At 42.2% G+C, this 23,453-nt stretch overlaps 1 protein-coding gene across 4 annotated transcripts in view; it reads left to right on the forward strand.

Moving 5' to 3' along the window:
* The window catches only part of LOC5506165 (protocadherin Fat 4-like), a 74,346-nt gene that overhangs the window by 42,395 nt on the left and 8,498 nt on the right, over positions 1 to 23,453 (forward strand). For 3 of the 4 annotated variants that reach the window (XM_048724529.1, XM_048724530.1, XM_048724531.1), the window contains 34 exons: positions 546 to 767; positions 1,380 to 1,514; positions 1,831 to 2,011; positions 2,291 to 2,418; positions 2,522 to 2,731; positions 2,893 to 3,000; positions 3,333 to 3,452; positions 3,547 to 4,598; positions 4,989 to 5,307; positions 6,310 to 6,417; positions 7,133 to 7,313; positions 7,932 to 8,117; positions 8,535 to 8,707; positions 10,273 to 10,429; positions 10,726 to 10,823; positions 11,251 to 11,391; positions 11,921 to 12,017; positions 12,821 to 13,089; positions 13,459 to 13,620; positions 14,076 to 14,256; positions 14,746 to 14,957; positions 15,186 to 15,365; positions 15,707 to 15,811; positions 16,187 to 16,301; positions 16,884 to 16,951; positions 17,309 to 17,524; positions 18,094 to 18,350; positions 18,662 to 18,780; positions 19,131 to 19,286; positions 19,949 to 20,044; positions 20,375 to 20,421; positions 20,683 to 20,901; positions 22,903 to 22,991; positions 23,288 to 23,446. In XM_048724529.1, coding sequence (XP_048580486.1) covers positions 546 to 767; positions 1,380 to 1,514; positions 1,831 to 2,011; positions 2,291 to 2,418; positions 2,522 to 2,731; positions 2,893 to 3,000; positions 3,333 to 3,452; positions 3,547 to 4,598; positions 4,989 to 5,307; positions 6,310 to 6,417; positions 7,133 to 7,313; positions 7,932 to 8,117; positions 8,535 to 8,707; positions 10,273 to 10,429; positions 10,726 to 10,823; positions 11,251 to 11,391; positions 11,921 to 12,017; positions 12,821 to 13,089; positions 13,459 to 13,620; positions 14,076 to 14,256; positions 14,746 to 14,957; positions 15,186 to 15,365; positions 15,707 to 15,811; positions 16,187 to 16,301; positions 16,884 to 16,951; positions 17,309 to 17,524; positions 18,094 to 18,350; positions 18,662 to 18,780; positions 19,131 to 19,286; positions 19,949 to 20,044; positions 20,375 to 20,421; positions 20,683 to 20,901; positions 22,903 to 22,991; positions 23,288 to 23,446 — 6,266 coding nt within the window. Of the gene's footprint in view, positions 1 to 545; positions 768 to 1,379; positions 1,515 to 1,830; positions 2,012 to 2,290; positions 2,419 to 2,521; positions 2,732 to 2,892; positions 3,001 to 3,332; positions 3,453 to 3,546; positions 4,599 to 4,988; positions 5,308 to 6,309; positions 6,418 to 7,132; positions 7,314 to 7,931; positions 8,118 to 8,534; positions 8,708 to 10,272; positions 10,430 to 10,725; positions 10,824 to 11,250; positions 11,392 to 11,920; positions 12,018 to 12,820; positions 13,090 to 13,458; positions 13,621 to 14,075; positions 14,257 to 14,745; positions 14,958 to 15,185; positions 15,366 to 15,706; positions 15,812 to 16,186; positions 16,302 to 16,883; positions 16,952 to 17,308; positions 17,525 to 18,093; positions 18,351 to 18,661; positions 18,781 to 19,130; positions 19,287 to 19,948; positions 20,045 to 20,374; positions 20,422 to 20,682; positions 20,902 to 22,902; positions 22,992 to 23,287; positions 23,447 to 23,453 lie in introns of those variants that run through there. The other variant, XM_048724532.1, reaches the window with a different exon arrangement.

A 23,453-nucleotide genomic window follows, 5' to 3' on the forward strand; every position in this document is an offset into this window, starting at 1 on the left:
ACCTTTTTCCTTAGTGGGAGGGTATCCAGTCACTTCGTCCACAAACCGTGTCGTCCACAACCAACTCGTCCACAAATTGAGTCAACTCGTCCACAAGTAGAGTCAACTCGTCCACAAAAATAGAGTCAACTCGTCCACACATAGTTTTCACAAAAAAAGTAGCCTCGTGGCATAAGTGTTTAATATAAAAACGTTTAATTGTGGAAAAGAGAGTGGGAGTGATAGTGGGAATTCTAAATTTCACCGAACAGCGCTAAAGCGGCCCCGAATGCGCTCTAAATCGGTTAAACGTGTAAATACTAGACAACTACAAGTACTACATCAAGTTGGATTGAATTTATTACATTTTTATGGAAGAATACTTGCATAAAGTAACAGCTCCATATGTTCTCTCTATGCCATAGACCGTTCCGTTCGGAACGGTCAATGAGCCGGTCGGTTTAAATTACTCGTTGACAGAGCCTGGGCTACCTATGGTCAAAAAACACTTCTTAGAAGTTGTTATTACACTTCGCACCTTATCTCTTTTTCCTTTCCCCAACCAGGGTCACGCGAATGTCACTGTAATCATTTTGGACCAAAACGACAACCCCCCCGTCTTTACCCCGGCGAGTTATAATGCGACATTCACAGAGGGAAGCAGTACCAGGGGGGTGCTTATTGCTACCGTCAAGGCCACGGACAGTGACGATGGCGCCAACGGAGACGTTGACTATTCCATTGTAGACGGCAATGTGGGAGATGTATTCACCATAAACAACGCTACGGTAAGCATCAGCTCTGCATGTTAGATTGTTGTTGTTGAGTATTCCATTGTAGATGGCAATGTGGGAGATGTATTCACCATAAACAACATTACGGTAAGCATCAGCTCTGCATGTTAGATTCTTGTTGTTGAGTATTCCATTGTAGATGGCAATGTGGGAGATGTATTCACCATAAACAACGCTACGGTAAGCATCAGCTCTGCATGTTAGATTCTTGTTGTTGAGTATTCCATTGTAGATGGCAATGTGGGAGATGTATTCACCATAAACAACGCTACGGTAAGCATCAGCTCTGCATGTTAGATTGTTGTTGTTGAGTATTCCATTGTAGATGGCAATGTGGGAGATGTATTCACCATAAACAACGCTACGGTAAGCATCGGCTCTGCATGTTAGATTGTTGTTGGTGGCTTTTTTTAGTGTAAGTGTTGTGTCATTTTTGGCCTTAGTGGAGTGGTAGTGTTGGCTTTGATTTTCCTGTCAGTATTGGCGCTGTTGTTTTCAAATAACGAATGTTTGTTCATTAACAGCAATATCGTTACACTGAATTGCAGCAAGGGATAAAATATCTACAAGATACCACAATAATAACAAAATCACTCATTTTTCAAGGGAGAGATTCGATCGTCCAAGCCCCTTGACCGGGAGGCCATCGGGGTCGTGGAAGATAGTGAGGGCAAAGGGGTGTACCGCCTCACCATCAGGGGCAGTGACCATGGTAACCCACCGCTCCACGGCACTGCACTGGTAAGATGCGAAACTATCCATGTTGACACAGAGAGCGTAAAGCCTCGATCAAACAGTGATTAGAGTTACAACTCAGTGCACTCTTACGCACTCTCATTCACTTTGAACATGTTCAAATCCGAAATGAGAGTCGACACCGTTTGATCGCGTGAATGAGAGTTAATAAGGGTATTTCGATCAGCAGTTTTCACAAAAAGTGGAATTTCCCGGTTCAGTAATGAATCCTGAAGTCAAATAATTATCACCAGCTCCCGAAGACCGTTTTGTCGCAATCCTGTGAGAACTAGAGAGTTAGTTTGATCTCTATTCTTTGCAGGTAAGGGTTCTTCTGAATGACATCAACGACAACCCGCCTGTCTTCCCGCCAAATGGCTACAGTGTAATGATCTCCGAGGGAGCCAAGGCGAACCAGGACGTGATCGCAGCAATCGCTATCGACAAGGATGCAGGCGAAAGCAAACGGCTCACTTATGAGCTCATATCCGGCAATACCGGGGGTAGGTCTGACTACGTAATATCCGGTAGCATAGAGCTTACACCCGGCAGCAACAGGAAATGTGTGACGTAATATCTGTTGAAATAGGGTCTAACGAAAACTATGGTAGTCGATGCTTTTTTAAGACTTCTTTAGGGGTATATCATGTATGAAGTAATGTTTGAAACTGTTTCCAGAGAATATGAGAGACAGTATGGTCTGCCAAAGAACATTGAGCTGTTATCACAATGTTTTGTTATATTCGCTAAATGACACTACCGTCTTCTGTTCACCTCTCCAGGCGATTTCACACTCGACCCTAACACCGGGATGATCAAGACCGCGCGAAACCTGGAGCGACAGCAGACTTTCTCGTATAACCTCACTATTGGCGCCGCTGACCACGGGCTCCCGTCTTTCTCGGCTACGGTTAGACGCAATTATTTTTAAAATCATTTTCGCTAAACTCAGCAGTTCGGGTTGAACATATGATCTGTATGAAATGCTTGACTAGTTTTTATACTTTCAACAGACGCGTGTCTCGATCGTCGTAGGGGACTTGAACGATAACAACCCGGTATTCAACCCGACAAACTACTCCACTACCGTCTTCGAAAACTCTCCCGTTGGGACCTCACTGCTGGACGTGACTGCTACTGATGCTGATAGCGGGCAGAACGCTTACGTGACGTATAGCGTGACAGCGGGGGATAGCCACGGCCTCTTTCGTGCTGTCACCAAGGTGGTGTAATCTTGACTGTCTCTGTCTCGCTTTGTGTGATTTGGCATCAATTAGCGCAAATTAGCGCAAATTGCAATGGAATGTGTAATCGTGGTGTAGGCTATGGTTAGCTACTGTACAAGTAACAGCTCTATAGTTTGTAAATGTTTTACACTCTCCAGTCGAACCATGGCACGATCGAAGTGGCAGGAAACCTTGACCGCGAAGTGAACGATTTCTACAATTTGACAATCACGGCCACAGACGGTGGTGTACCCATCAGCAGAACGGTGAGACATTCAACTCAAATACTAACTTGCCTTGTCTGCCTTGACCCTGCTTCCCCAAATATAACGGACTTTTCATACATTCTCTGTCACTCAACCCTTCCCTGGTGATAGATTTTTCTGTAAATAGCCCACTTTCTCAGTTACGCTACATGGCCAATACAATTTTGAAAAAGAATAACTGGAAGATTAAGTTGTTCGGTGGCTCGGAAACCTGTGCTGTGGCCCTGCTTACGGAAAAAAATTGTTCCAATTCCTAATTTATAACGACAGAAATACTTTCTGTTCTTTGCTCTTCCGCTCCTATGCTAAATGTATTATTAAATGTTCTCAAGGCGATTGCCATAGCTCTTGTAAGGATTCTTGATCGTAATGACAATGTGCCCAAGTTCTCCCATGCTCGATATACTGGATCCATCCAAGAAAACTCTGGGCCCGGCGTGCCTGTGCAAATGGTAGGTGAATGGAGCTAGAAGTCTGTATTAGACTCAATTGAACCTTTTGAACCAAAGACCTGTAACGCTAACCTTTTTCTTTTCTCTTTTTCAGGCAAGTTCCATAATGGCGACAGATCGTGACATCGAGTCCAACGCCGATGTTCGATATCGTTTAAATGGTAGCGACAGCATTCAGTTTGCTGTCAACCCTCGCACAGGCGTCATAACAACCCGGGTTTCTCCACCACCGAGCCTCGATCACGAGCGCACAACAAACTACACCTTCCACGTCATTGCCGCGGATCAGGCAGGGACTGGACACGAGTCGCTAGCCGAAGTCGTCATCCACGTGCTAGACGCTAACGACAACACGCCGAGATTTATACCGAGCTCTATCCAAAGCACAATTAGCGAGGCTGCTTCTATTGGCCAATCTGTTGCTAGGGTAACGGCCAATGATCCTGATTCAGGGTTAAATGGGCGGATTTTTTTCTCGATAAATTCCGGATCAGAAGGGAAGTTCGAGATTGGAAGGTCAGATGGTGTTGTCCGGGTGTCTGGGTCACTTGACCGCGAAGCCAAGGCTGTGTATGTCTTAAATGTCTCTGCGATCGATGGAAGTTATAGCCCGCGCGAAGGCTACGGCACCGTAACTGTTACGTTACAAGACGTCAACGACAACACCCCAAAATTCACCAAACCTGCCTTCAATGTCGATGTCTCCGAAGGTGTTGCTGTTGGAAGCGTTATAGTTAACGCCACCGCTACAGACCCTGACCAGGGTAGTAACGCAGCGATTACGTACTCCATGAGCTACCCCGGGTTTGCGATCAATAGCAACACAGGGTCCGTCACTATCACTCGACCCCTCGACAGAGAAACCAAGCAAGCCTACTCCTTCACGGTGCATGCCCGAGATGGCGGGGGACTAGAATCTAACGTTGCGGTCAACGTGGAGATTGGTGACGAGAATGATAACTCGCCCCAGTTTCCCACGGTGCAGTACCAGACGGACGTGATTGACAGGACGCCAGTTGGGACCATCGTGCTGGCTGTTAACGCCGAGGACCGTGACGTCGGCAACAATGGTCACGTAACATATGCTATCCGTGACAGTAGAGACCCAGGACTGTTCACTATTGATGCCAACAACGGGTTGATCACGTGAGTACATTATAACAGATATACCGACAAACCAACTGCCGTCCCTTCTGACATAGTAACATAATTTTTCTATCGGGGTTGAATAGGTTGTGCGGATTCTGGTATTATTTTTGATAGATTACAACTTTATCAGGCTTCCATTTTTCTCATATAGGGAGAAAAATACGAAAGATCAATCGAGTTCTCAAGAAAATCGTTTAGTATTTTTTTTTGCAACTCGATAGGATTTATTAGGTTAGCGGTGAGCAAGTGCTAAAAGATTGTCTCGGCTTTTAGTGCCGAGAGATGGAGTTACCTCTTCAATAAAGAATAGGCGAATAACCTGGATCCGCCATGATGTAGCCAATAAATCTGCATCAGACGTCTGGATCTCGATTATTTTTTCTTCAGAGTCAACAAGATCATCAGTCGTCTTCAGCTAGGCCAGTCCGGGTTCCTAAGCAACAATGGTTCCTTCGTGTTTAAAGTGGAAGCACGTGATCATGGCACCAGTCCTCGCGCAACTAACGTGACAGTGGTCATCAATATAGTGGACTCGGGAGACGACAGTCCTGTCTTCAATACGTCATCCTATGTGGTGAAGATCGATGAAGATCGTCCAATCGGATCGTCTGTAGTCATGGTCGAGGTCGTGAAAAAGAGGGCAGGGACGATCATTATGTACAGCATAGGGTCGTCGCAAAATGTCTTTTCAATTGATAATTTAACGGTAAGGATGATGAGAAAAGGTCACTGGTTTTCGTCTCGTGCTGAGTTGAGCGACGTGTAACAAATACACATATCAAGAAAAGTTTGTCCTTTTTGCCAAACGCTGTCAATTTCATATAAGGAAACTAATATATTCCTTATTTTGAAAAACTGCATGATGCTTGTTATTTTAAGGTCGCCGTACCGCAGGTGCTTCGTAAACTTTATGTCTTGTAATCTGAAGAAAAAAACACCGACAGTGGCCATCTTTAGTCAATGGAGAAAGTCTCTGAAAAAAAACTAACATTCCTCGGTACCAGACCCCCAAAACGACAACGGTTTTTTTTTATATGTTTCTTGATGACAGACGTCAAACGTTATTTACACTTGTTTCTTTGTCCTTATAAAGTTCTTGCTCCAGCTCAATAAAAGAAAACGTATTCCCTAGATCCCGCTGAATTACATGACAAACCCTGCTAGAGTTACGGAAGCTCCGCTCTAACCGCCTTTTCTTGAAGTTCACCATTTTTAGAGTATTTTTTATATCTTACGCTATAGCAATGCTAGAAGGTCTCTACTGTAAGCCCGCGCGCTTTAGCAAATGCATCTTCTATTATTGGATTGAAAAAATAAATATTAAGAAAAAAATTAAAATCTCGTCCTTAAATGTCCTTGCATAAGATATCTTTCAGATGTCTCAACTCGAGCAATTCTGCTGTTCCTAATACTAGATATGATCACCTTAGCTACATATATCATCAAGAGGTGACCGTTGCACATCTCACAGTTTACCCATTTTTATGTTTTGCTACTAGATACTCGTATCATCAAGAGGTGACCGTTGCACATCTCACAGTTTACCCATTTTTATCTTTTTGCTACTAGAAACTCGTATCATCAAGAGGTGACCGTTGCACATCTCACAGTTTACCCATTTTTATCTTTTTGCTACTAGAAACTCGTATCATTAAGTGGTGACCGTTGCCAATCTCACAGCTTTCCCATTTTTATGTTTTGCTTCTAGGGACTCGTTACTACCGCAGCTAAGTTGGACCGGGAGTCACGTGACGATTACGTCATCACGGTGCAGGCAACGGACAACGGACAGACACCGCGCGTCGGTTATACCTCGGTAAGATCAACCACTTTACTCATTAATCAACCAATTAAGCTATATGAAAATAAACAAGGTATACGCATTATTTTAATACACTGGTGCTAAACATGCGTCACTAATCATAGTAATATCATGCAAATTAAATGTACAATATGCCCTCCCCCTATATCCACTAATATCACTGTGCAATTCAACACTTCTACAAACAAATATACTTTCTTCCATCACTAAAAGCATAAAGTAATGCATGGATTATGATATTTCAACATTCGTAAAAAGAACTCAGTACGCTCCTATCAGCACCTAAGCTAAACCTATCCTTTCGTTTGATATATAGGTGGTCATACATGTTACTCAATACGCTCCTGTCAGCACCTAAGCTAAACCTATCCTTTCGTTTGATATATAGGTGGTCATTCATGTTACTTTTAAGTAACATTAAAATACGCTCCTATCAGCACATGAGCTAAACCTATTCTTTTGTTTGATATATAGGTGGTCATTCATGTTACTTTTAAGTAACATTAAAATACGCTCCTATCAGCACATGAGCTAAACCTATTCTTTTGTTTGATATATAGGTGGTCATACATGTTACTCAATACGCTCCTATCAGCACCTGAGCTACACCTATCCTTTCGTTTGATGTATAGGTGGTCATACAGTACATGTTACTCAATACGCTCCTATCAGCACCTGAGCTAAACCTATTCTTTCGTTTGATATATAGGTGGTCATACATGTTACTGACATTAACGACAACGCACCCAAGTTCCAGTTCCCCGCTCCGTATAAAATGACCGTGAATGAAGATGCTGCATTAGGGACTGGTGTCGGCCGAGTAAAAGCGATAGATGGCGACCAGGGCTTGAATGGAATGTTTGAATACGCTATCACTCACGCAAATATAGGTACGTCATGTATATGCCTGTTATTGTGACTTAGGGGTCGTCCACACTAACACAGATTCAAAAGTATCCGGATTCTTGTCGCCGAAAACGCACTTGGTTTGCGTTCACATTTTCGCAGCAGACGCGCCTGCGATAATAACGCTATCGTTTTCATTTTGATACGGATTCGACCGTCCACAAAACTGACCAAATTATACGGATTCGTTTTTATTCACTTTCGACAGCGTTTTCAAAAGTTCCGGATTCGCGGATTCGACCCCCGTGTTATTGTGGACGGAAACCTAAACGTATCAAAAAGTATACGGATCCAAACGAATCCGTGCTAGTGTGGACGGCCCCTAGAGGGATGACCACACGAAGTCCATTTTTAAAAGTGGATACGCCTGTTTCTAGTCCCAATTATTCCATTTTACTGTACTTATTAAATCTATTAAGCGTTTATTAAAAAAAACATTAAACAGCCACTTTGCCGTGTCTCGATAGAGGTAGCACTAAACACTCTATGACTTTTATTTAGTCACGAAGCGTGTTAGTTAAAAATGCGTTGTTTAACATTTGTAACAAGTTCGCCATTATTACACCACTAATCTTTATCGAACTCTTTTTATGACATCACAGGTCCTGGACTGAAGATGATTGCAGTAAACACAGCTTGCGCTACACCACTTGGACTGGTCAGCGGTGATATCAAAGCAAGTGACATGACTGCGACCTCTACCTACACAGTACCCAATGAAGACTATTCCCCGACGCAAGGCCGCCTTAACAACCAGCCCTTCAACAAAGCTGGAGTCTTTTACAAAGGTACTGTCTCTCATGCACATCTCACAGTATTATTTGCCGCCTTAACAACCAGCCCTTCAACAAAGCTGGAGTCTTTAACAAAGGTACTGTCTCTCATGCACATCTCACAGTATTATTTGTCCTTTGTATTTTTTTACGATCGTCTCTTTATACTATTACGGATATAAAAATGGACCAAAACAAAAACACTTTACCCATCAAGTCTTTCAATTTGAAGCTTTCAGTCTAAGAAGTGAGGTTTTTTTTTCCACATTTAAGATATCATACACAAAGTAGTCCCAAAAACAGCCCTTCAACTAAGTTCTGGTCGTTTTCAAAGCCGTAGCCTTTTTCTTCCACACGTACGAGTGTAGTCTTTACTCAAGTCAATCAGTCTTAAAAGTCTATTGTGGTTTACTAAAACCTGCTGTTTGCTAGGTGCCTGGTGCGCTGCCAGTAACAGCGATCAGCAGTATCTGCAAATAGACCTTGGTGGTATGCGCAAAGTAACGCGCGTCACTACCCAGGGAAGGCCTGGGTCTAGCGATTATGTCGGCAGCTACTCCCTCTCATTCAGCCAAGATGGGAGCTCGTATACTCAACATCGCACGGTTAGTGACACTCTCTCATTCAGCCAAGAAGGGAGCTCGTATACTCAACATCGCACGGTTAGTGACACTCTTTCATTCAGCCAAGATGGGAGCTCGTACACTCAACATCGCACGGTTAGTGACACTCTCTCATTCAGCCAAGATGGGAGCTCGTATACTCAACATCGCACGGTTAGTGACACTCTCTCATTCAGCCAAGATGGGAGCTCGTATACTCAACATCGAACGGTTAGTGACACTCTCTCATTCAGCCAAGATGGGAGCTCGTATACTCAACATCGCACGGTTAGTGACACTCTCTCATTCAGCCAAGATGGGAGCTCGTACACTCAACATCGCACGGTTAGTGACACTCTCTCATTCAGCCAAGATGGGAGCTCGTACACTCAACATCGCACGGCTAGTGACACTCTCTCATTCAGCCAAGATGGGAGCTCGTATACTCAACATCGAACGGTTAGTGACACTCTCTCATTCAGCCAAGATGGGAGCTCGTATACTCAACATCGCACGGTTAGTGACACTCTCTCATTCAGCCAAGATGGGAGCTCGTACACTCAACATCGCACGGTTAGTGACACTCTCTCATTCAGCCAAGATGGGAGCTCGTACACTCAACATCGCACGGTAAGTGACACTCTCTCATTCAGCCAAGATGGGAGCTCGTATACTCAACATCGCACGGTTAGTGACACTCTCTCATTCAGCCAAGATGGGAGCTCGTATACTCAACATCGCACGGTTAGTGACACTCTCTCATTCAGCCAAGATGGGAGCTCGTATACTCAACATCGCACGGTTAGTGACACTCTCTCATTCAGCCAAGATGGGAGCTCGTATACTCAACATCGCACGGTTAGTGACACTCTCTCATTCAGCCAAGATGGGAGCTCGTATACTCAACATCGCACGGTTAGTGACACTCTCTCATTCAGCCAAGATGGGAGCTCGTATACTCAACATCGCACGGTTAGTGACACTCTCTCATTCAGCCAAGATGGGAGCTCGTATACTCAACATCGCACGGTTAGTGACACTCTCTCATTCAGCCAAGATGGGAGCTCGTATACTCAACATCGCACGGTTAGTGACACTCTCTCATTTAGCCAAGATGGGAGCTTGTATACTCAACATCGCACGGTTAGTGACACTCTCTCATTCAGCCAAGATGGGAGCTCGTATACTCAACATCGCACGGTTAGTGACACTCTCTCATTCAGCCAACATGGCAGATCTCCCCCTCGAATGAATCTTGCCCTCTCTTTGTTCTCCTCGATTGTCCCTGATAGGAACACCAAAGAGCCCAAATCAGCATTGTTGTTATTTTCATTTTATATCGGAAGACAATTTTTCGATGAAATCACGAAATAACCACCTGAAACAAGCTTCATTAAAAATATATCCTAAAATATCCTAAACTACCTGATTGGATATATATGTTTCTCAAGCTTATTATTTTCCAAGGATGACAAATGATATTATCTCCTCTCTTCTTGACCTGATAAAACACGAGTAGATGTGCATCATAGTTATACTCACTGGAACAACCATTCCCCTCCTCGCAGGTGCTCACGGGTAATTCGGACGGTGACACATTGCGGGAAAATCGCATTCTCCCAGCGTCCCATGCGCGCTATGTGCGTATTCAACCTACGTCGTGGAATGGCCGTATCTGCTTACGAGTCGAACTTTACGGCTGCGAGTCAACTGGCAAAGATGAAGGTACATTTTTTTAGTTCCTCTCTTTTCTCTCTCTAAATCAAAATCATGATATTAAGTAAAGATCCGCCGACAACCATACTTTCTCGCAAATTTCCCAGATTTCGTATGTAGACCTCCTCGCCTTATCAGTGGAAAACGTGCCATTCGGATGTTTAGAGTAGGGTAGAGAGTAGCTTGAGATCTTGTTGAGACCGTTTGAATAAGACTTTTTCACTACAATTTGTCGCATTTACAGTATCTCAAATAATAAGACATTGTCTAATGATTTTCAAGTGAGTAAGTTGGATTTATTGCAGTTATTCTTCCATTCATCATTGTTCCTGATACGGGCAACATCAACACATCTTCAAAACTTGACCGCGAACAGCAAAGTCTCTACACGCTTGTAGTGCAGGTGAGAGAAATACAATAGAAACCCTCAAGGAGGTACCTTGAGTTAAGAACATTTTTTATATATCTAGGCAAAAAAACGTGTTTGTAAATAAGGTGGTAAAACCTGCCTGATTTATATTTAAGTAGACAAAATAAAAATAAGTGCCGCTCTGTATTGTTGGATCGTGAGGAGAAGGCTGCAGTTCTCTACTCGCGGGGTGTCAACTGTATCGCAAGCTTCACCTTTACGTTTGTGTAGTACAATAGAGATACAGTATATCATAACATTCGCGCAGCTCCACTTCAACTTAATAAAGCGCAAGCATGAAACGTGTGCAATAAACTTAAAAAAAAAATCGCAAGAAAAGCCTGCCTTAGCACTGGCGAATCAAGTTGATCTTGGACAACGAGATGTCTGTGTATGATTTTCCAATTCTTTGCTTTCCCAGGCCAAGGACAAGGGAAGCCCATCGCTCGAGAGCAACACCACCATAGAGATCTCCCTGATTGATACAAACGATAACGTACCCAAGTTTAGCAGTCCTGTCTACTACGCGTCCGCACCAGAAAACGCATATGGAGGCTACCAGGTAGGGAACTTAATAAAGTATCACCTACGCCGCCTTAATCATCTCCGCACGTGTCTCATGACCTGATCTCTCATTGCGTCAACTTGTCCAAGAAAAGGGAGGAAGGCCAAATCTTATTCTTTATTTAGTTCATTTCTTTCTGTTGGTTGGTAATTGTCTATGGCAAGGTGTAAAGTGTTTTCGTGAAAATTCACTATTCTGTATACCGTGGCTTATGTATGTGGGCCTGTCATTTCCTCTTCACTCAAACGCGAGCCCTCATCAGACGTATTATTCAATTAAGGATATGAGCCTCCACCTCTACCCTTTTAACACAAAAGGATTTCCCTCTGTAAACGTGGTACTGGGCTCCCCTATGCCGTGTTTAAGTAATCTTAGTTTTTGTTAACATATTCCGGGTTATGATTCGGCTTTTTCATGTGCACTTTCTGTGAATCATCTTCTGGTGTTTCCCTGCGCTTTGAAATTCCATTTGAATCTACCTTTTTTGTGCTGTGTGCTGACCATCACATTTTTTTCCTTGTATCAGGTTATCCGTGTATCAGCCACAGATGCCGACGAAGGAACAAATGCGCAACTAGCGTACAACATCGTAAGCGGTGGAGATGGAAAATTCATTATCGAAGGTAAACATATATATATATATATATATATATATATATATATATTGAATTCCTTTTCTTTTCTTCCTTTAATACTTAGTGGATGCTCTGCCTCAGCTACTGCCTTATGTTGTTTGCTGAAAAATTATAAGTCTAGACAAGTGTTAGAACTCCTTAGCTCTTGTTTCAGAGTTTTGTCATGTAAATCCCGAATAGCAGGTACACGTGTAGTTAGTGTTGCCCTTACTTTTGGTGCGTGCACTGGCATTTTGACAAGTAACAAAGTTACAAGGAGTAACGCGAAGTATTAAACAGATAAAGGTGACAAACAGTCTTATTCACAATTTGCCTTATATCATAACTACCAGAACCATTTTCATATTAAGATTTATTAACCCCCTGACAGAACGACTCGTGTATTCAGTAGGCAGGATGAAGCAGTGGTATTATCAGATTTGAGTTAACGCCCAGTCTGCACCAAAACCTTAGAGTTTACTCTTTCAATAAGCTTCTATCTCCATTATGCGAGATGAGCATACCTTAATATTATATCTCTGGCAGATCATGGTTAGTTTATTTTGGATATTCTAGACAAGATAAACATTTTCATGCTCTCCCGGAATATTTTTAAATCATTCCTCGTTTTCCAGCCACGTAATGATGATGATGATGATGATGATGATGGTGATGGTGATGGTGATGGTGATGGTGATGGTGATGGTGATGGTGATGGTGATGGTGATGGTGATGGTGATGGTGATGGTGATGGTGATGGTGATGGTGATGGTGATGGTGATGGTGATGGTGATGGTGATGTTTATTCTCAGGAACGTCTGGCATTGTCCGCCCTTCTGGTCGCCTTGACTACGAGTCCATGGTGCAGAAGCATTACGTCCTCAACCTGTCAGTAACGGATCATGGCGTGACGCAGTTTACTTCGTTTGCGTTACTCAACATCAGCGTGACCGATTTTAATGACAACCAACCACAATTCAACCAATCGGAGTACAGTGCTACGGTATTGGAGAACATGCCAGTGGGCACTAAGGTTACTATGGTAACAGCACGTGATGAAGACTCGGGCATCAATTCCCAGGTAACACCGATTATAAGGATGCAGGGAAATTAACGTAGGATTTAACTTATGTTCCATTTGCCTCGCTATGAAATTAAAGAAAAGGGCCAAGACGAGTTGAAAAAGTACGAAACGCCAGGGGGACAACTCGTTTTCAACAACTTGCTTTCAGATGCGTTCACCATAAAACTTCAACCCTGAGTTAATTCATTTTTCCTATAACTAAAAGTTATTACCTAGTGAAACAATTGCTGAACAACATTCAGATAGGCCTTATCTTGTCGTTAACCAACTGATCGGAATGAAATTAGCATCATCGATTTATCGCACAGGTTTTAATATTTCTCTGTTCAAGAGACTGTCTCATATACTTTCCAACCTTATATATAGATCATGTATAGTTTAACTGGCGGAGATGGGGTGTTTAGCATTGAGCCGAGTACAGGACAGATTCGCCTCCAAAAAGCTATCAACCGCGAAGCCAAAGAAAACTATCATGTGACAATAACGGCATCAGATCGAGGCACTCCCGTATTGTCTTCAGACGCAAAGGTAAGCCACGTGATTCTAGAATGACTTGTTGCCTTGAGGACTCTGTAAAAGACATATAAAGCACTTTCTGGGCCCCTCGATAGTACGCAGCAGCCATTTCAGCAGCAGACAGACCTAATACGATATTCTTTGGCGTCTCTATAGCATTTTAAAAGGTCGTCCTAAGATATGTATTTCCTTTACATATCCAAGGAGAATCTTCTCTGACACTTATCTTGATAAATAAAAAAATGAGCCTCTCTTTCGGCGGGAGGTGTGAAATTAGGTGATGTAACAAGAATTTCTCTAGAAGATCACTAATGCTTAGATCATCAAATTTGCCTAGTATGTCTGGCGGAGTATGCCCTAGTTTTCCTACGCCCTTCTCACCTCCTCAAAGTCGCAGTTCTATTTAAATCGCTTTTCTCGTCCTAAATGCATTTGCTTATTGACTCATTTCCCTGCCATCCCCACAGGTGCACGTGCACGTGCTCGATGTGAATGATAATCCCCCGGTGTTCACGTCCCGGGTATACGAGCGCACGATGTCCGAGGGCGTGGCAGTAGGTACCATAGCGTACTCTGTACAGGCCGTAGACGCTGATATTGGTTCTAACGGCCGAATGATGTACGAGATCACCGCTGGTAATGACCAAGGTTAGTACGCTGTATTACCACACTTGGTTGAGTGGTTTGATATGGCGGCGTCGCGCCCTGAAGAGGACGCGAAATGCCACCGCGGGTCCCCGCACAATTTGGAATTTGGATTTGGATTTGGATTTGGATTTGGATTTCGTAAATAATCAAAGCAATGCCCGCTTAGTGAATGAAAAATATAATGATGTCGCCACGGGCACTGAGGTCTTGTCGCGGATAAAATTTAAATCTAAATGCACCATCTTTGCCCAATTAGAGCTGTCCATGTTATGCTTAACATTTGCTAGATGTAGCCCCGAATGTTACGTAGGTCTTGCTATGATATAACACGCTTTGCGTACCGTCCCAGCCGCCTTTGATTGCGGGAATTTTAGCATGTGAGGCATGCAGTCATTAGTATTCGACTGTTCATCGTTATTTTTTACCTGGAGACAGTGAATTTTAGCATTGAATATAAATCTTACGCATTTGTTGTTGTTCCCTGTGAAGGTCTGTTCACCCTCGATCCCGTGTTGGGATCTATCCGTGTATCCAGACCCCTCGACCGTGAGACGAACAAGACAATCACGCTAACAGTGCTCGCCAAGGATCAAGGGATACCCCAACTCAGTGACCAGGCTTCTGTCGTGATCTATTTGACGGATGTCAACGATAATGCGCCCGTCATACGGCCGAGAAACATGTCAGCGGCTGTACCTGAGGTAAAGCAAACTTGGGAAATTATTTCAATAGGTCAACTACAGTCCACTGAAAACATTAACAGTTGCCTTGAAAACAATGTTTGACAATCCCAGTAGCAACCGCTTGGTCATCGAGCATAACTCCTTTGTTACCTTTACTTATTTGTTTATTTTTACTTTATTTATACGGCTTAATGGTTTCGGTTGATAAAAGTTCCTGGGCCTAAAATGTATGAGTTTATTACCAAGAATGCTGCGGCGGGCGAGTTTGTCGTCCAAGTGAACGCCACGGACGCTGACGTGGAGCGTAATGGTCATGTGACCTACACCATCATGCACGGCGCGCTAGGCATGTTCACCATCAACGAGACCACCGGTGTCATACGAACACAGGGCGTCTTGAATAGAGAGAGCAAAGACTTCTACACGGTAAGATGCTCACAATTTTTTACACCAGTCGTATTCTTTGGTTATAAGTTTGTTGCTTGCATTATATAGAGGTTACCTTCACCTCTTGGGCGTTATAAAGGAGTGGGACTCCCTGTGACTTCCCTTTTGAAATGTGGCGAGCATAAACAAATTTGTCCAGTTTTAATATATTTATAGTTGTGACCCCTATATCCCCTCTGGGTAATGGAAGTCACGTTTCAGGAGAAAGGGTATTAAGACAAAGATTGCTAGACAAAGACACTCCCCTTAAGTAACACTGGCATTTGGATGCTTTTTCTTACATGTTTAACAACGTCCCCTTTTTCTCTTGTTGTTTTAAGCTTATTGTCATGGCACGTGACCAAGGTGCAGTTCCTTATATGGACTTTGGGACTATCGACGTTCATGTGATTGACAAGAACGACAATACGCCTATCTTTCTAACGGTGAGCGGAGCACTGACGCAGAGCAGTCGGCGGAAAATATTAGATTTTTATTTTAGAAATATTACACAATGATAATTGCTTCTTGGTCCAGAGCTCTTAACCTATCCTAAAGCAATGATTTTTGTAACCTACTGTTGGTACCTGACATGTATACCTAGCTTCTTCCACTTGTCACTTTGACCAGCTCTTTTCTACCTATTCCTTATCATTTTTACCCTTCATGCCTTTTAATAGCATTTAACGCTCCTTTGCCTAAGTTGTATTACACTTTTTTTCCTATCGCCCTATTCCCCTGTTGTTTTGTGTATTTATTTTAGCCCTGTTTTATCCTGTTTGGCCTTGCCTCTATAACTCTTCTTTTTGTTATTGGTGTAGACTTTTGGCCCGTTTAGTGTCGTAGAGAACATGCCTGTTGGGACTACTGTGGGCGAGGTGTCTGCTAGTGACAATGATATCGGGACTAACGCAGCGATTAGTTATACTATATCGGGTAAGGGACCAATGAGTTTGAGATTGAATACCCTCGCTATAGGTTTGAAAATAAGAGAAGTCAAACACAACCCGTATAACTACCCTGTATCGGGTGAGTGACCAAGGGGTTTGAAAACAGGAGGAGTCAATTAAAACCCGTATAACTACCCTACATCGGGTAAGGGACGAGGGGGTTTGAAAACAGGAGGAGTCAATTAAAACCCGTATAACTACCCTACATCGGGTAAGGGACCAAGGGATTGAATACCCTGGCTATAGGTTTGAATATGAGAGGCTGTTAATTACCTTGAATGTTTTCTATTGTCGCCATTGTTGTTGCTTTCGTTGTTCACCGACGATTTTCAACGACTTAATCGCCTGGCTTCTGTCATTCAAAATCCTTGAAGCGTTTTTATTGGGCAGCAATGGAATGGTTTATAATAACACCACCTCTCCATAATGTATTGACCGATAAAAAATTCATATAATATAATATAATATCATTCCGCTAGTGTGAGTGATTGAAGCCAGAAAGCGGCTGAGCAGTTGGAAAGTATTGACGAGATATTGGACGTGGCAGTAACAAGAATATTTATTCTAGGTGGGGATGACTCAAGGGATTTCCGCATACACGACAAGACTGGTGTGATATATACCGCTAAGCAATTGGTAAGGCTTTGATTTACGTAGCTCGAGTTGTACCCTTAAAATCGAGACAAGTGGTCGCTCAAGTGAGGTATCTAAATACCGCCTTTTAGTGAAACGCAACTGAGACTTTGTATGGTGGCTACTTTATATAGGTTGGCAAATAGATAGAGCCGTTGGGTGCTTAAAAATAATGGTCGCCATTCTGTTAAACAGTTGTGCATTTGTTTCTAAAGTGGTCACTCTACTTTACATTACTGTATATAGATTCATTTATTAAACGGTTATACTCTATTTAAAGGAATCTTCCAATGGTCTACAGAGATGCTTCCTTCAAACTCTGCCTTTTACCAAGATTATTTTTACACTTGTTTTCTTCAGAATCGTGAGCGAATGTCGCAGTATTTGCTGACCATAACCGCCGCTAACCTCGATACCAGTCCCGCGCTGTCCAGCGGTGTTGTCGTCAGGGTCAATGTGCTGGATGTGAATGACGATATCCCGGCATTCAAATCGAGTAGCTATAACATGTCTATTTCTGAGGCCTCCCCCCCTGGCACGTCAGTCGTCAAGGTGACGGCTATTGATAAGGATGAGGTGAGTCGCTGAAGAATAATTTTTGATAATTTCTTTTTGTTAAAAAAAAAATAATAAATTATATTGGTCTAAAATGGCTGCCCTGTGAAACCAGCATCACCAGGTATTGCTGTTTGACCACAATGCTTCACAATGCTTGACGACCTGTTTCGCTATATAATCTTTGCTAGTTGGATGGGCGATACCAGCGTTTTAAGCTGCCGTAAATGTACACACCTTGCAACAACGCGTAAAACAGAGTCTGCATGTTATTAACTCCTCGTACTCTTTAAATCTCACTTATTGTACCTTATTCCCTTTGGGGTCTTCTCTAGCAGTATTATAGCGGTGAACCACCGCATCTTATAGACAACTTTCCTCTAAAATCACCCGCCTGGGCCCTACTTTCTCAAATGGTGCAAACCAAGCCAACATCGCCTAGCATTGCTGGCATAACCTTGCTTTGGTGGACTACAAAGAACTACCCACAGGCAGCCATGGGCCATTACCCAGCAACTAAGTCTCATGTCACGTGTCATTTATCATTCCGTCTGCATATTAGACATCAGCGCTGTTTTTTTTTTTTCCAGGGCACAAACAGCCGCGTACTCTACCGCATTCGTCACGACGCGAGCAGCGCTAACTCGGACGTGTTCAGCATCAACGCCGAGACGGGCGTGCTATCCACGCAAGTGTTCATCGACGAGTACGAATACCGCGCCTTCACCGTCATCGTGGAGGCGAAGGACATGGGTTCACCGACTGCCCTCTCCTCTACCGTGCCTGTCTACGTCACTATTGTTGACGTCAATGATAATCAGCCTGTGTTTGCTAACAAGCTTTACAGGTATTGGTCAATGTTACGTTTTCCTTCCTTCCCTTCCCCTTGGAATGCATGAGGAAACCACACCATTTTGTCCACATACAATACATTCATGGAGAATTGGCTCCTCTCTATATTAGTTGTTTTGTCACACCATGGTTACACACTCTTTCAAATTCTATTACATTTTCTTAGTAACGCAGTACCTTATAACGTAACGCAGATAAAAGTAACAATTGCAACATCACATAATCTACAATAGTCACACGCGCGGGCGTCTCGAACTTATAGACGGTAAGGCAGTAAATGGTTCTAAGGCGCGTTATACTTTGCAGCACTTCCATATCTGAGTCTGCGTTGAATGGTTCATCGGTCATCCAAGTAGCTGCCACTGACGCTGATACGGGCATCAACAGCAGACTGACGTACCGCATCATTAGTGGTGATGAGCAAGGTGAGGAGAGAGTGCTGCGAAATGTCTCGAGAAACACTGGCAACTGTCAATATTATAGACGGCGGAGACAAGAAATAAATGAAGGGAGGGGAGAGTGCTGTGCAAAATGTCTCGTGATACACCGGCAACTATCAATATTATAGACAGCGGAGGACAGAAATAAATGGAGGGAAGGGAAACTTGGTAAAAATAAATAAATATGTGTACACCGAAGGCTAAGTATCGCTGTATTTTTGTTTTTGTTGTCGTTTGTTTTGTTTTCTAATTCTTTTTCTTACTGTTGGGGACCTCTATTTCTATATGCTATCTATCTAGCCCACTTAACCATTTCTTGTAATGGTACATTTTAGGTCATTTTGCCATCAATGCCAGCACTGGTCTGATCTCCGTGAACTCGGCGCTTGATCGGGAATCTATTGATTCCTTTCGGCTCACGGTCGGCGCGTTTAACGACGAAGCCCTGGCTTTTAACAACACCAGCCGTAGAGAACAGAGGAATGTTGATGGTAAGATACGTTCTTTTTTTAGATTTGAGTAGTAATTTTATCGTTATAGTGGCAGACTGCACCAACGGTAAATGGCTATGCTGTTGTGGTAACCCTGCCATTTGAAATAAATAAATTTAAAAAAATTATTATTTTTGGGGGTTCTATATACTGTACTACACTCTGGCTTTTTTCTTGAAACATTATGATCGACACCATCATGTGAAAGTTGGCGGGGGGGGGATATTTGCTGCTGCACCTCTCCATGGGTCAAAAGTCTACAGTTAATTATAGGCCTTAACTTCAACCTTACTTCGCCGGGTCTGCAATTTTTTCTCCTTATTTCTTACATTTTACTGCTTTACTTTTCTTTTTGCCTTGCTATTTTTCTGAGCCCTGAGCGATCTTGGCAATGCCCATTACAAGTAAGACCTAGATAAAACTCATAACCGTGCCGCTCTAGAAAAGTTAGACAGAAAATGCGACGTTATTTGGCACGCCTTTTATTTACCTAATTAAACCTAAACCCTAATCACACCTATATGCATAGTTTTGTATCCGTGTTCCCTCTCTTGAGTTGATAGTAATGGAATTGCTTTTGTGCCTTTGTTCCGTTTGCTCAGATAGCTTTAAACATATAGTGTTATATCTCATAGCTTTAAATCTGTGTCTGTGACTTGTAGCTTCAGGTCACTTCTACGACACCACCACGATACAGATCAGTCTTGAAGATATCAATGATAACAGGCCCGTCTTCGTGAGGCCGCTGTTTGTCGGAGGTAAGCTTTGGGTGTTGGAGGCTGATGCGAGTATTCCATGACATAGGCGGGTAATGATGGGAACAAGGGGGGAGACGCCAGTTTTCTAGATTTTGTCTTAAGCTTCCCTTTGCCCCCCCCCTTCCCCACCCCGCCTTGCATGGAGATTTCCCAGTCGCCTTGATTTTACTTTGATGCGACGCGAGAATATATAAACGTAGATAAAATACCGTTATCCGCGATGGTACAGATATCATACCATTAACACTTATTTAAAGTCTAGTTACAATTCTGTGGTCAAAGTGGTAAACGTCTTGTGTGGTTTGTCGCAGTCTTATTCTCTCTCACTAGGTATACCGGAGGGTGCAGAGCTTAACACTTACATTATGAGGATAACGGTAGGTTCTGTTTGATTGCTAAATTAAAGAGGGTTGAAAGACATTGACGGGAAACTCTAACCAGACGTTAGAAATAAACAAAGTCACAAAGTCACCCTTTTATTAATGCTATGAAATTGTACAACAAATGGCAGTAAAATCTTTGAAAAGATTGGCCGTTATGTCTGACGTTTTTGTTGTATAGGCTTAATGGTGTATCTAGGTGTATCTACGATACTTTTTTCGCCATGCATTTCACGCTTGCCTCGTTCTGTTTCTCAGGCGACAGATGCAGATGCAGCGAACTTCAGCTCAGTTTCCTATCGCATCTCTAGCGGGAATGAAGGCGGATTCTTTACCCTGGAGAGTTCCACTGGCGTAATTACCTCTGCCAGTCTATTTCAGGGCAAGAAAGGCCAAAGGTTCACTATAAAAGTCGTGGCTTACGACAACAATGGACTGAAGCCGACGAATGAGGCCCTCGTCCCCGCCGACGTTAGGGTATGTATGATATTACAGTATAACTGAAACCATGCTAACTCGAGAACTTGAAAACTCTTGTTTGAGAGATTTGGGAGACATAGACAAGAGTCTCCTTTGCATTCGCTCATGTCGAAGTCATTGTACATGGACAATAGATAGATAGAAATACTGAGAACCAAGGAACGGGGGCTGTGCTTCTTATTTCACTTTCAAACCTATGTTCAGTTTTCAGATCTATGTTCACTTTTCAGATCTATGTTCACTTTTCAGATCTATGTTCACTTTTCAGATCTATGTTCACTTTTCAGATCTATGTTCACTTTTCAGATCTATGTTCACTTTTCGGATCTATGTTCGGTTTTCGGATCTATGTTCACTTTTCAGATCTATGTTCACTTTTCGGATCTATGTTTACTTTTCAGATCTATGTTCACTTTTCAGATCTATGTTCACTTCTCAGATCTATGTTCACTTTTCAGATCTATGTTCACTTTTCGGATCTATGTTCGGTTTTCGGATCTATGTTCACTTTTCAGATCTATGTTCACTTTTCAGATCAATGTTCACTTTTCAGATCTATGTTCACTTTTCAGATCAATGTTCACTTTTCAGATCTATGTTCACTTTTCAGATCAATGTTCACTTTTCAGATCAATGTTCACTTTTCAGATCTATGTTCACTTTTCGGATCTATGTTCACTTTTCAGATCTATGTTCACTTTTCGGATCTATGTTCACTTTTCGGATCTATGTTCACTTTTCGGATCTATGTTCACTTTTCAGATCTATGTTCACTTTTCAGATCTATGTTCACTTTTCAGATCTATGTTCACTTTTCAGATCTATGTTCACTTTTCGGATCTATGTTCACTTTTCAGATCTATGTTCACTTTTCAGATCTATGTTCACTTTTCGGATCTATGTTCACTTTTCGGATCTATGTTCACTTTTCGGATCTATGTTCACTTTTCGGATCTATGTTCACTTTTCGGATCTATGTTCACTTTTCGGATCTATGTTCACTTTTCGGATCTATGTTCACTTTTCAGATCTATGTTCACTTTTCAGATCTATGTTCACTTTTCAGATCTATGTTCACTTTTCGGATCTATGTTCACTTTTCAGATCTATGTTCACTTTTCGGATCTATGTTCACTTTTCGGATCTATGTTCACTTTTCAGATCTATGTTCACTTTTCAGATCTATGTTCACTTTTCAGATCTATGTTCACTTTTCAGATCTATGTTCACTTTTCAGATCTATGTTCACTTTTCGGATCTATGTTCACTTTTCGGATCTATGTTCACTTTTCGGATCTATGTTTACTTTTCAGATCTATGTTCACTTTTCGGATCTATGTTCACTTTTCAGATCTATGTTCACTTTTCAGATCTATGTTCACTTTTCAGATCTATGTTCACTTTTCAGATCTATGTTCACTTTTCAGATCTATGTTCACTTTTCGGATCTATGTTCACTTTTCAGATCTATGTTCATCACTTTTCAGATCTATGTTCACTTTTCAGATCTATGTTCACTTTTCGGATCTATGTTCACTTTTCGGATCTATGTTCACTTTTCAGATCTATGTTCACTTTTCGGGTCTATGTTCACTTTTCGGATCTATGTTCACTTTTCGGATCTATGTTCACTTTTCGGATCTATGTTCACTTTTCGGATCAATGTTCACTTTTCAGATCTATTCTCACTTTTCAGATCTATGTTCACATTTCAGATCTATTTTCACTTTTCAGATCAATGTTTAGATTTCAGATCTATTCTTACTTTTCAGTTCTATGTTCACATTTCAGATTTATGTTCACTTTTCAGATCTATGTTCGCATTTCAGATCTATTTTCACTTTTCGGATCTATGAAATTTTCAGATCTGTGTTCACTTTTCAGATCTATTTTAACTTTTCAGATCAATTTTGATTTTTCAGATCTTTTCTCACTTTCCTGATCTATGTTCACTTTACAGATCTATTTTCACTTTTTAGATCTATGTTCACTTTTCAGGTCTATGTCCTTCTCGACGAACAACGTATCACACTAAAAGCTGAAGTGGATCCTTCGCTTATTGAGGAAAATAAGGAGGAGTTCCTTAGGTTTGTTTTTCTTTATTTCATGTTTGTTTTACTGATTCTTAGTAAGGGTGGTATCTTCCCTTAAAACACGTCGTTAATACAAATGCAAAGTTCCCGCAATAATGATTGAATTAATGATAAGTGTGGTGTAAAATATCGCCATTAGACCGAGGCAAACTGTAATGCCGGTACAAAATAACCAAATCTATAGTCTTTAATGTTAGGCAGAAGAAGCTAAGATTCCCAGTAAATTGGTAGCGGGTGGTAAAAAAAATAGAATACACAGGCATCTAATAGCGCCTGCTGATATTGCACAGTGTGCTACGTAACATCACGGAGGCTGAAGTCACCATTCAGCAAATCTTCAAGGTCCTTACGGTTAACAACGAAGGGGAAAGAACTGTCAATTCAGAAGTCGTGTTCCATGCAGTGAAAGACACCAACCAGCAAATTCTGACAAGTGACCAAGTTCTTAGGTAGGTT

Source organism: Nematostella vectensis, chromosome 3 (assembly GCF_932526225.1).
Source record: "Nematostella vectensis chromosome 3, jaNemVect1.1, whole genome shotgun sequence".
In the NCBI taxonomy this organism is placed as follows: domain Eukaryota; kingdom Metazoa; phylum Cnidaria; class Anthozoa; order Actiniaria; family Edwardsiidae; genus Nematostella; species Nematostella vectensis.